The following is a 12,500-nucleotide window of genomic DNA, read 5'->3' on the forward strand; positions in this document are numbered from 1 at the left end:
ACTTGTTAGGTGACTAGTCAAGCAGAAAAGGACGTCATCAATATTCTGACTAATGACTTCCCCTGTTTGTATCCTGTCCATTCTAGCAGAGCTATCTATATATATATATAGATAGCTATCTATATATATATATAGATAGTTAGATAGATGAGTGTATTTTTACCTTGTTAACAATTAACACGGAAAAATAAATAAATAGTTACCAGGGCAGCAAAAATCTCACAAGTAAAGATGTTGTAAATCCATCATTTTTTGCTAAAATGTCGTATTGACGAGTTTCGTTTTTTTTCACTTTCCCGAAGAGAAGATTGCATTGTTTATACCATTTATTCTTTTGAATAGTGTCAGTGTAATTTTCGAAACATGTGTCGAAAGTAAAAATACTTGTTTAAACCTGCGTTAACTCCATTTTTATTCATATATATATATATATATATAGGAATAAAAAATGGAGTCAACGCAGGTTTAAACAAGTATTTTTTCTTTCTACATATGTTTCAAAAATTCCACTGATACTTATTCAAAAGAATAAAAGGTATAAACAATGCAATCTTCTCTTCGGAAAAGTGAAAAAACGAAACTTGTCAATACGACATTTTAGCAAAAAATGATGGATTCGTATAGCGATAGACAGAACGCTATTAATATTGTTTAAAAAAACGTTATATGATATAACGTCATAAGTAGCTAACAGAAAGAGTAGGGATATTAATAGTGAATGTTAAATATAAAGGAAATTAAAGTCTAAACTATATATAATGATAGAGACTACTTATATGCACTAAAAGTATGCTTTTGCCAATGCTTACATCTGTATGCTCGTTCTATAACCGTGTTTACTAGAGTATTTAGAAAAAATAATGAAAAATAGCTCAGAATTGCAGAGAAGACAGAATTTCTTGCCTTTGCCATATGGTATCGAAATTGAGAGGATCAACCATTCCAAATGAAATTGTTCATTGTGGTCTTTTAAATTCCAAATCAGTTTGCTGAGACCGGTACTATTCCGTTTATTTCTATCTCTAAATGTTGAGTAATGGATAGAAATTCTCTTAGATAACTCTAACGATGTGCTTCCAATGTAAAATCGTATGTGTATATATATTTGCTATTTTTCAGTTGCTACCATAGCGTACACCTATGTGCCGCCTATGTGTGTCTGGTCATTTGGAATGGGCGAACAAAAAGCGGCAAGCTTGATATCGTTTGTTGGACTGTTTGCGATAATCGGCAATTTTTCTGTCGGTGTTCTTGTCGACCTGTTTCACATAAGCAGCAAGAGGATCTTCGCCTTCAGTCTGTTCACCCTCTTTGTCATGATCTTATTGATTCCACACTGTAATAAATACGAATACATGGCTCCAGTCCTTTGTGTGTATGGAATTACACTCGGTATGTTTTTGGAATCAATTTTCATTATTTCAGTTATTACTTACACCTAAACGTACGTTTTCTATAACATTACTTTCTACGTCTAGAACTTAACCTAAAGATATATCCATGGCTTCAGTGTTTTAGGAACAGACTTTTTTCACGCTTCGGAGTCTACAGACTTTATTACCATTTATCTTGTGTTAAGGTCTTTCAAAGATCCTTCGTGTGATGTTATTAGCCAGCAGTTTTCTTTTCGATACTCGACTCAAAACCTTTCTTCTCTTCCGTGTGTAAATGTTTGAAAACAAGTGATGGTATGATTTTTCAAATCCCCCTTGAACATGGCACTTCAGTGTGGTGTCAAACATAGGATCGGTTGATTTAAGCACTGATACATTTGCGATGACGGACCGCCACGTACCATTGATCGCATCCGAGGTAAGTTTGAATCGGAACTTTGCATGACGTCCACAAGAATCGTTCAGGAAGACCACGGCCATCAACCAGCCCTGCAAAAGGAAAACAAATTGCTGAAAACCCTCCGCTGAACCCCCAACAAATGGCTCATGAAAGAAGAAACCCAGAATCAAATTTTGAAGCGAGTTCATTGGAAATGCAACATTCAAACATTAATCCACGCTGTAAATAATGAGGACGATTCTGAGTGGAGAGATGAATTTTGTGAGTGAGATTTAGGCAGATGCGAGGAACATGCAGCTTTTTCATCCAAAACTATTTGGTGCCATGAGGCTGGCTTTAAGTTAAGTAGTTCATTAACCGATACAATTACACCTCCTGGGCTCCTCAAAATCTGTATGTTACTATAGAACACCGTGTGAACTTAATAAGGGTTACAGTGTGCTGTGGTATAACAGCGTTGGGTATCTTACAGTCATTCTTTTTATGATCAAATTGTCATTGGAGATGTTCAGCTAAACTTGCTGCCGTAATCCGACATTCCACGCGCGGAAGAGTTGTTTGGCGACGAAGAGATTTACTTTAAGCAAGATGGAGACCCTCCCCCACTACTATCGTCATGCAAGGGTCAAGGGTCAATTGAGATGCAATTTTTCCAAACAGATGAATTGGGTACGAAGAGGCAGTGTTCAATTCCCTTCACGTTCCCCCATACCTCACCCCCAATGGACTCCTTTTATGGGGATATCTCAAAGATAAGGTTTACGGCTCCAAACTTGCAACAGTCGATGAGTTGAAAGAAGAAATTGAAAGACAATGTCTCATAGCTTCAAATGAAATGATTCGTAACGCCATTGAATCCATTGGTCCGTTTGGAAAACGGTGGACGTCAGTTTGAACATTTGGAAACATGCATTTGTTCATTTAACCATCAATTTTGTTTCTAAATCAATAAACAATGCATTTATTGCCATTTAAAGAATGAGTACCTTACTTTTGGTAGACACTCTGAGTGTATATATACTACATACACACATACAGACATACAAACACACGCTCACGCACACACACACGCACACACATACACACACATACATAATATATCTATATATCTATATCTATATCTATCTATCTATCTATCTATCTATCTATCTATCTATCTATCTATCTATCTATTTCTCTCTCTCTCTCTCTCTCTATATATATATATATATATATATATATATATATATACATACGTATATGCATATTGTTTTGTGAAAACCAGTTTTTAGCGAAACAGTCCACAATTGCATATCCATTGTGTTTTCAGTCTCATACACTTTAATTAGTTGACTGCATTTTAATTAGTTTGTAAACTTACGTAGGAATGAGGTCTGATATTCAATCGCTTCGCTTTAAAATTATTGCTGTTTCATTTATTGTATTTTGTAATAACAGCAGACTTCAAGTTAAGTTTCGAATCACTGCAGGTGTATTTGTTGTCGGTGCATTGTTAACAGCATGCAAAACCATGATCTTTGACCAAGTTAGGGCTACATGGAAGACACCTTAGATACTTCGATTTAATGAGACAACTTGTAAATCAGACAAACAGTAGTTATTCCATAGGGTCTTAAACAAGATGGTGATATATTGAAAACTGGGATAATTTCCGAATTTATAGAATTTTGTTCTGAAAGAATTGGCAAAAAAACCAGAATTCCTTTAAACTTCAAAAATAGAGAACAAACCAATAATCGCTTTGTTTACTAAAATTGATATTCTACAAGGCTTTCAAAGACATTTAAGGGTCCATAGGATCGTTGCATTTTCAAAGAATATGAATAGGAATTTCGTGTCTTCAGTCAAGCATGAAACTTGATAATAAACTCGAAGAAATTCCATTGAATAAATGAAGAATGAATGAAGAAATAAGTCTAAATATCAAGGAATATATAGCAAATTAAACAGACTAAGGGAAGGAAAGATAGATTTTCTGGACAATGATGTTAGACTGACGAACATTGTACAGAGATTTGGGTTTCTTAATGGGTAAAGAAATTGGATCTATGGGAGAACAAAATATTTTCTGAAGAAATAGGATTTATGTGTATACTAGCAGTATCGCCCGGCGTTGCTCGGGTTTGTAAGGGAAATAACTATATAAACATTTTTAGAGATGTAAAGTATAATAGCCATCTCAATATGTTACTGTAGCTTTTTACGTTCTGAGATTTCATAATAAATTTTTAGAGAGTTACTTCCCTTATATATGCCAAAAATGCATTAAAAATGGGAAAAATTGATGGTAAATTTTTTTTTAAATCGTAGACTCATCGTAGATGCGCGCTAATACCCAGAAGGGCTCGATATTAATCACGACTATAAGATACCCGGTTTTGGTTAAACTGCACCGCAAAATGTGGGAGTAGTTAGGAATCTAAATCGTAGGAGACAGACAGCACACAACCTCTCTTTTATATATAAAGATTATGTTATCAGATTGAGGATGAATTCATATTTTATTCTTTGTTTGTTCCAGGATTTGCAGTCTCTCTCAGACTGGTCCTCACTACAGAAATAGTTGGGACAGAACAAACCACGAAAGCATACAGCATTTTAAGTTGCGCCTGTGGAATTTCATTTTTTGCTTCCCCTCCTACCTTTGGTAAGTTTATTGATTGTATTATTGCAGACGTTTCTATAAAGAAGGAAGCAGAAGAACGGATGAAGTATGGCCATAAATAACAGTCGATTTCTCTGTTAGAAAATATTTCCATATCTCTTTTCTCTTTTTTACTTGTTTCAGTCATTTTGACTGCGGCCATGCTGGAGCACCGCCTTTAGTCGAGCAAATCGACCCCGGGACTTATTCTTTGTAAGCCTAGTACTTATTCTATCGGTCTCTTTTGCCGAACCGCTAAGTGACGGGGACGTAAACACACCAGCATCGGTTGTCACGCAATGCTAGGGGGACAGACACACAAACACACACATACATATATATATATAACGGGAAGCTTTATGAAAATAAACAAAAGACGAAGGCAGGTGGAAAACAAACGAACAATTGTATTAGTATGGCGCTCAGGAAATATAAATAAACAAGTCTTTAACGTTTCGAGCCTACGCTCTTCAACAGAAAGATACACAGAGAGAGAAAAACACAGAAAGAAGGAGAGAAAAAAAATGCGTGCAGTAGCTAACGAATCAACATGGCGATCTGATTTCGGCCAGAGGTCAAAGATCAAACATGAGACGCGAGAGCGAAATAAGGGGAGATAATAGGGTTGATAAAAGGGTTGAGGGACCAGCTAAAAGTGCGTGGGAGGGGTCTGGATGTGTGTATATATAGGGTTGGTGTATGTATTAGTATGTATAAGGGTGTGTGTGTGTGTGTGTGTGTGTGTATGAGAGAGTATTAGTGCGTAATTGGGTCTGACGTGCGTATGTATGGGGTTGGTGTATGTATTAGTATGTATTAGTATGTATTAGTACGTATTGGTATGTATAGGTATGTGTGTGTGTGTGTGAGAGAGTATAAGTGCGTATGCGGGGTCTGGACGTGTGTATGTATAGGGTTGGTGTAAGTATTAGTATGTACTAGTATGTATTAGTACGTATTAGTATGTATTAGTTGGTGTGTGTATTAGTATGGCACATCATATGTGATGTGATGTGTAAAGTCATGTGGTGTAGTGAGGAGAAGAGGGGGAGGGGGAGAAGGGGAGGGGAAGAAGAGGGGGAGGAGAAGGGGGAAGAGGAGAGGATGGGGGAGAAGGAAGGGGAGGAGGGGGATGAAGGAGGAAAGAGGGAGAGGGGAGAGAGAAAGGGAGAGAGGGAGGGAGGGAGCAGAGGGAAGGGGAAGAGGGAGGGAGAAAGAGGGAAGAAGGGAAGGGGAGTAGGGGTGAAAGGATGAAGGACTGAAGAAGTAGGGGTCGGGGGGAGAAAGGATAGGTGAGGAGGGGGGGAGAGGGGGGTTAGATGAGGAGGGGGGGAGAGTTGAGACCAAATGGCGTATAAGAGCGAAGAGAGAAGATTAATTCCTGTTCACGGCGCAAACGGGAATCCGGATGGCCTCTGTGTAAGGACAAACCGAACACAGATAGGTGTTGCAAGAGTGACCGGTGGAGCGGAAATGGCGTGAGACCGGTGTGTCGTTCGCAAGGTGGATGTCACGAAGGTTTTCCGCGAACCGGTCAGCCAAGCGGCGTCCCGTTTGTCCAATGTACAAGGAATTGCAGAGAGAGCAAGAGATGCAATAGATAATATTGCTGGAGGTGCAGGTGAAGGAGTGGATGATGGGATAGGGTCGATGGTGGGTGCTAGTGAGAGGCGGTGGGTGTTGGAGAGGTAAGGGCAAGTGCGGCAACGTGGGCGGGAGCAGGGGAACGAGCCGGGTTGGGAGGTAGGGTCAGGGAAGGAGCTATGGACCAAAAGGTCTCGAAGGTTGTGGGCTCTTTGAAAGAGGGGAGGGGTCGGTTAGGGAAGAGGTGAAGTGGACGGGTCGGACTGGAGATGACGGAAAGCTCGAAGAATGGTGCGTTGGAGACGTAGGGTCGTGGGGTGGTAAGTGAGGGGAAAAGGGAGGCGGGAGACTACAGGGCGGGTTCGGGGAGAGAGAGCAGATACAACGGTCCACGGACCGTGCTCTGGCAAGGGCGGTGTGGATAGTGGTGAGGGGGTATCCACGTAGGGTGAAGTGGTGAGCCATACGTTGAGACTGAGTCTCAAAGTCATAGTCGTCACTACAGAGCCTACGTAGACGGAGGAATTGGGAATAGGGATGGAAAGCTTGGTGTGTTCATATATACGACAGGCTTCTTTCAGTTTCCGTCTACCAAATCCACTCACAAGGCATTGGTCGGCCCGGGGCTATAGCAGAAGACACTTGCCCAAGATGCCACGCAGTGGGACTGAACCCGGAACCAAGCTACTTACCACACAGCCACTCCTGCGCCTTCTTCTATTTCTTTCTTAAGGAAAATTAAATTATACATATGTTTTTAATCTTGAAACCCGCTTTTAGTCCAATTCTTTGGGGAGCAAAAACATTATGATTGGTATTAATGTTATTAAATTGATCAACTTTGTATTTCATTCTTCCGGGTTCGAAATATAAGACTCGAATAATCCCAAGTAAAATACATTACTGAGAACGACGCTTGTAATTATTGAAATGAATGCAAATGTTTCTTGAGATTTCAACGCTTCACAGAGATTTTGAAGTGCAAAACGATTCATTACTAATCATATTACAAAAAAAGCCAATTTAAACGAATACGTAGGTGAATTTAAAAGCCAAAATGAAGGGGGAAATAGGTGACATGTTTTAATATGTGGATTTATAAACTTCGTTTCCTTAGTTTAGATAACAAAAGATACTTTAAAGTGGATTCATTTAAATAATTGGAACCAGTGTTTTGGTTTTCGTGTAAAATGCTTAAAATGTTCAGTCGGAGGGTGTACCCCATTGCACATTGTTGCAGCGCCTGTGTTTGACACCTTTGAGGTAATATACTGATGATAGAAGACATAGCAAACCTACTGTAGCAGAGACTAGAAGTAGGGACCGTAAAAAGTATTTGAGTAGTTAACATTACATTACCTAAAACTAAATTTATTAAATCGTGATTACATACTTCTACATAAGGTTGGAGTTGCTTCAGAAGCAAATATGATAAAATAATTTAAATCCTATTTCATTTACAGTTGTTGGTAAAGATATAAAATTCTGAATATTTGATACTTTACAGATAAAAGTATAAAATATTTACTGGGTGTCGCTTGCATTGTGAAAGAAATCGTTTTATTAATGATAAAAAATGTGGTAACTGTTCATGAATTTTAAAACGAGACAGGGCTTCACAAAGGTATGTCTCATCACACACACATACATAGAAAGCACACAAAGACGGACAGGCAAGCACATAAATATACAGGATACGTACATACAGATGCACACACATACATATATACATACATGCATGTATAGGCACACACACACACACACACACACACACACACACACTTGCGCACAAACAAACAAAAGGGAACGCAGTGTAAATAACGGACAGAGTCAAAACTATTGAAAAGGTTGCAAGACGCAACGAAAATTTTAGGACAATAGAAATAAGAAAAAAAAGTGGAAATTTTACCGGTGAGTGTGTTAAATAATAAGGCACAATAAGAAAATGACTCTCCCCAGACACAACAGGATTTTTGATAATTTTCTTAAAAAACAGAAAACAAGTTTTTGATTATATTCGTAATGTTTAATAACGTTGGGTGAAGTCAATCTATATAAACGAAATATATAATTACAATTTAATAACAAATGTTTTTTTTGTTTTGTATTTCAGGACTGGTTTTCGACACCACAAACTCATTTATGGCCGTTTACTTTGCTGGTGGAGCATGCGCATTGACTAGTTTAATTTTATTTTTGTTAATTGGCTGCCGGGATATATTTCATCAGAAACGTCTGAAGAAATAAACTCTGATTTCTAAAGTGTCTTTACAGCTGTTTCATATTTATATTTTGTAAATTAATAACAGAAGACCATGGACCATCTGAGAGTGTTTGTCATTGAAGAGATCAAACGAGGTCGAAACAGCGGTATCTAATGATCTGAACAAGCTCCGGTGCTTTTAAAAATATACATCACTTTAAGAACTTCCCCGGTGACAAAATATTAAAGCAAGTGCTGTATATATACTTGTTTATGCATTATGAATGTTACACACATATTATTTTAGATGTATACACCTTGAGCTAAGCAGATAATGTTTGCTGTAAAGTAAGCTGTAATATGTATTCATTAAGTATGATAAAAAGAGCTACGAAATATTCCTAAAAATATTCGCTTCGTTTTTATGATACGTAAACATATTTTTAAGCATCTAATTCGTTTTAGTATTATTTTCATCGGTTTCATAAATATTTCCACGAGAAATAGTCGGGAGATATTATTCTTACATTAAATCTAAGACTTCTGGGATTTCTTTTATAAATATACATTTAGCAGGATGCTCAGTGTAAGTCAGATGCTGTCTTTCCTGGTCTTTCACCCAGTTTACTGAAACACTACTTAAATCAAAACTATCGTCTCATTATTTAAACCTAAGCGACTGCTTACGTTCAGAGTTCAAACTCCACCGAGGTCGAACTTTGACTTTCATCCTTTTCAGGATGATAAAATGAGTTCGATTTGAGCAATGGGGTCGATATAATCGGCTTACTTCTCTCTTCAAAATTGCAGGCCTTGTGCCAAGCTTAAGATTATTTAGATTTTTCTCCTTCACTCAGGTATAGATTCTTTCATTCTTTCACTTGTTCCAGTCATTTAGACAGCGGTCATGTGTGTGTGTGTGTGTGTGTGTGTGTGTGTGTGTGTGTGTCTGTGTGTGTGTGTACACGTATATATGTATTTATCACAACTAAATTTCATCCGCCGTTTAAACACTGATGCTTTCTGCCTTCCCACCATTATTTTTATTTTATATCATTATACCTCATTGATTTTCTCACTGTTTACTTTTCAATTATTATTATTATTATTATTATTATTTGATAATGTGTCTATTTCCCTGATATATGTTTGTGAAAACGTTCTTCACTTTTTCCTAGATAGATATTTCAAGAAATACCTTCTGGTGTTGTACCGTAGGCATCTCGGAAAGGGCTTCTCTCACCCGAAACAAAAAGGACAGGCGTGACTCTGTTGTAAAATGTTTGCATCCTTTCCAACCACATTGTTTCGAGAATGATTATATTATATATATATATATATATATATATATATATATATATATATATATATATATATATATATATATATATATATATATATAGTTGGGATACAGCAGAAAACACTTTCCAAAGGTGCCACACAGTGGAACTGAACCCGTAACCATGTGCTTGGGAATTGAACTATTTACCACAATACCACGTCATAATTTAGTGATGGAGTTAATGATACCTCGTAAATAGGTGCAATGGCTAATTTTTTCTTAGTCTACTTATCATATTTACAACTCGCTTTATGTGTGTATCCATGTGTATACACGCATGTGACGCAAAGTATATTTATGGGACAAATCCTCTAAAAAAGACAGTTTATAAAGAAATATAAATTTGGAACGAAACAGAAGCATCTTATAAAATATAATTTATTTCATACAAAATTTATTACGTAAAGTTATTAACGAAATAAACACTAGTGCAAGAACGGCACAGGCTCCAGCTCCGTAGAACACAACCAGGAACGATCCGGTGATGTCATAAAACAGACCTAAAATGACAAATTAGATTGTTTAAAGAATCACAGTTCCTGAAGACATTGTATCGATTTAATCAATACACGCATGGGGTATTATTTGAAGGACAATATCGTACGTTTTCATCATTAAAACTTGTAAATATTAAAGTCAATTGTTTTTAACGGGGAACTTGAAGTAGATAAAGCTATATATAATGGCGTGTAGCATATTGGGTTTAAGAACCCCTTGGATGGAAAAGAATGTCGAAGGCTGCTCTTCGGACACGAACCCACACCTTCTGTAAGCATGATTGATGTTCTAACCATCATATCAAAGCAACCCTTCGAATATTCCATTCATTTTAGAATCTATGTTCTCGTGAAAATTATAAAATGTTTACATTATAGGTATTAGGAGACTTTGAAAGATCGTAACAGCGGGCAGAATATTTGGCTGGAAAATCTCTTGGGTAGAAGAAAGTAGAAAACTGCCTGTGTGACTCGAAACCGTATTTTCTCGATGAAATAACAGAAGTGAAACTAGAATTTTATGGGAGTAAAATGTTGTTGTTTAGCTGTCTCCGAGAATTTCTGTGCTACATTGCATCACATATTCTTGTCTTTGATGCGTTGCAGCTAATGACAGTAGCAGTTGTATTTTCCAATATTGTGTTATTAAATATTTTTTAAACTGCTTACATTTGCTTTAATATTCAGATCTTTTATTAAGTATATTTAGGAAGTGTATGTATTCCAGTAGTTGAAGCTCTTCTTAGCTCTAGAAGTCGCATTGTTTTGTCCCATTTTTAAAAGATCCGAATTCTTTCCACATTATATCGAATTCTTTGCCGTTGATTTCTTTAATTTCCAGATGTGACTTGAGAGTTTCTTGACGTTCTTCCTTCTTTTCCATATTTTCTGAGCGTAGCAGTGTGGTTATATTGTCTTTTGAACTTGCCTTTTGTCTTGCCTATATACAGGCTTTAGTTACTGTTAGATGTACGTCTATAGAAGCTAACCTCATCTTGGTACACAACCGCTTGTGTATCGCGGGACATACTTAGAGGAGCCTGGTTTGTGCAGCTGCGTGGGGATTCGATATTGTTCGTCTAACTCTTGTTATGATATTTTTTTCATATTCCTGGTTGAGCTGTAAACGCTACGTCGCTTGAATAGTTTTCAGTATCTGTGGTTTGTAGGGAAGTGTTTATCTATTGATGCTAGAAAGCTTTTTCCTAAGCTAGACTTGACGTTAATTGACAATGGAACTATAAACTATATAAGTGTACGTCTTCTCTTTGGGGAAAGGATTTTCAATACTAACAGAAACAAACAGCATAGAGAAGTACATTGTATCGGTTATTTTCAATATTACATTACATAAACATATTGAAGAATAACTTTGACGAGCTTACCAAAAAGAGGAGAGGAAACTAATCCTGCGATTCCGCTCGCGACACACAGAACACTGTATGCCTTTGTAGAATGTTCTAGACCAACGACTTCAGTGGTTAACACCAGTCTTAGTGATACGGTAAACCCTGGAGTAAATGGAGAACGGTACAGCTTCAGAATGCCACACACAAACACACAAACACAAACATATATAGACAAATACACAAATATATTTGTGTGATTTTTGATAATAACTGAAAGGAACTTCTACCCTCCAAACCTGTGTATATAATTCAAGAACGCATTTGTGTAAAATTGTGTTCTATTTGAAATGCTTGGTGATGGACTAACTTGTTAAGACAAAGATAATATATTGTAAAATAGCAGAATACTGAATTACATCTGACTTCAGACCAATATTTGATGGAGCTTTACATCCGCACATGTCGAGGGGTTTTAGTCAACTGTTATCAAAATTATTCCTTTTTTTTTTGCTTTCTTTTTGTATATCGTATAATTTTTTACTTTTTTTTTTGTCCTGCAAAATATCGAAACCCATTTTTATGACATATTTATATTTACGAAGCATTCTGCTCCAGTGTTTTACTTTTCTCAACATTAATATGGAGAATTTCACGGCCGAGGTCGACTTTGCCTTTTATCCTTTCGGAGTCGATAAATTAAGTACCAGTTGAATACTGGGGTTGATCTAATCGACTGGCCCTAGTATCAACGATTTAACAAGTCCCAAAACTGCGGCCCTTCTGCGTGTGTTGGAGTACAGAGAATAAGTGATAATTACTAACTGCTAGATCGTTCAGAGTAGCACAACAGCGATGGGTTGCGCCTGTCGGGAGATGATGGCGATGGTGAATATACGAACATTACAATAAAATTCTAAAATGAATTGCGTTGAAAATGGTATAAACTTACCGAGAGCAATACTGTAGATACAGACTACAGGAGCGATGTACTGGAAGGTATAACAGTATGGCATCAATATGATTGATACAGAGGATATTATCAGAGAGAAGATGTACAAGTTCTTGCTACGAAAGTGAAGCAGATCAA

The 12,500-nt window shown here is 37.1% G+C and overlaps 3 protein-coding genes across 3 annotated transcripts in view; 1 reads left to right on the forward strand and 2 right to left on the reverse strand.

The window, feature by feature from the left end:
* LOC115221795 (monocarboxylate transporter 12-B) overlaps positions 1-8,622 on the forward strand; it is a 28,232-nt gene extending 19,610 nt beyond the window's left edge. Inside the window, exons 7-9 of the mRNA XM_029792023.2 lie at positions 1,120-1,392; positions 4,316-4,441; positions 8,136-8,622. Coding sequence (XP_029647883.2) covers positions 1,120-1,392; positions 4,316-4,441; positions 8,136-8,269 — 533 coding nt within the window. The 3' untranslated portion in view covers positions 8,270-8,622. The remainder of the gene's footprint in view (positions 1-1,119; positions 1,393-4,315; positions 4,442-8,135) is intronic.
* The window catches only part of LOC115221547 (monocarboxylate transporter 12-like), an 83,807-nt gene that overhangs the window by 45,440 nt on the left and 25,867 nt on the right, over positions 1-12,500 (reverse strand). The window lies entirely within an intron of this gene.
* Positions 9,928-12,500, reverse strand: part of LOC118766854 — a 7,415-nt gene continuing 4,842 nt past the window's right edge. The window contains exons 3-5 of the mRNA XM_036510692.1: positions 12,363-12,500; positions 11,450-11,575; positions 9,928-10,067 (exon numbers count right to left, since the gene is read on the reverse strand). The exon at positions 12,363-12,500 is cut by the window's right edge and continues 135 nt beyond it. Of these exons, the coding sequence (XP_036366585.1) occupies positions 9,946-10,067; positions 11,450-11,575; positions 12,363-12,500 (386 nt within the window). The 3' untranslated portion in view covers positions 9,928-9,945. The remainder of the gene's footprint in view (positions 10,068-11,449; positions 11,576-12,362) is intronic.

The sequence above is a fragment of the Octopus sinensis genome, linkage group LG18 (assembly GCF_006345805.1).
Source record: "Octopus sinensis linkage group LG18, ASM634580v1, whole genome shotgun sequence".
NCBI lineage: Eukaryota > Metazoa > Mollusca > Cephalopoda > Octopoda > Octopodidae > Octopus > Octopus sinensis.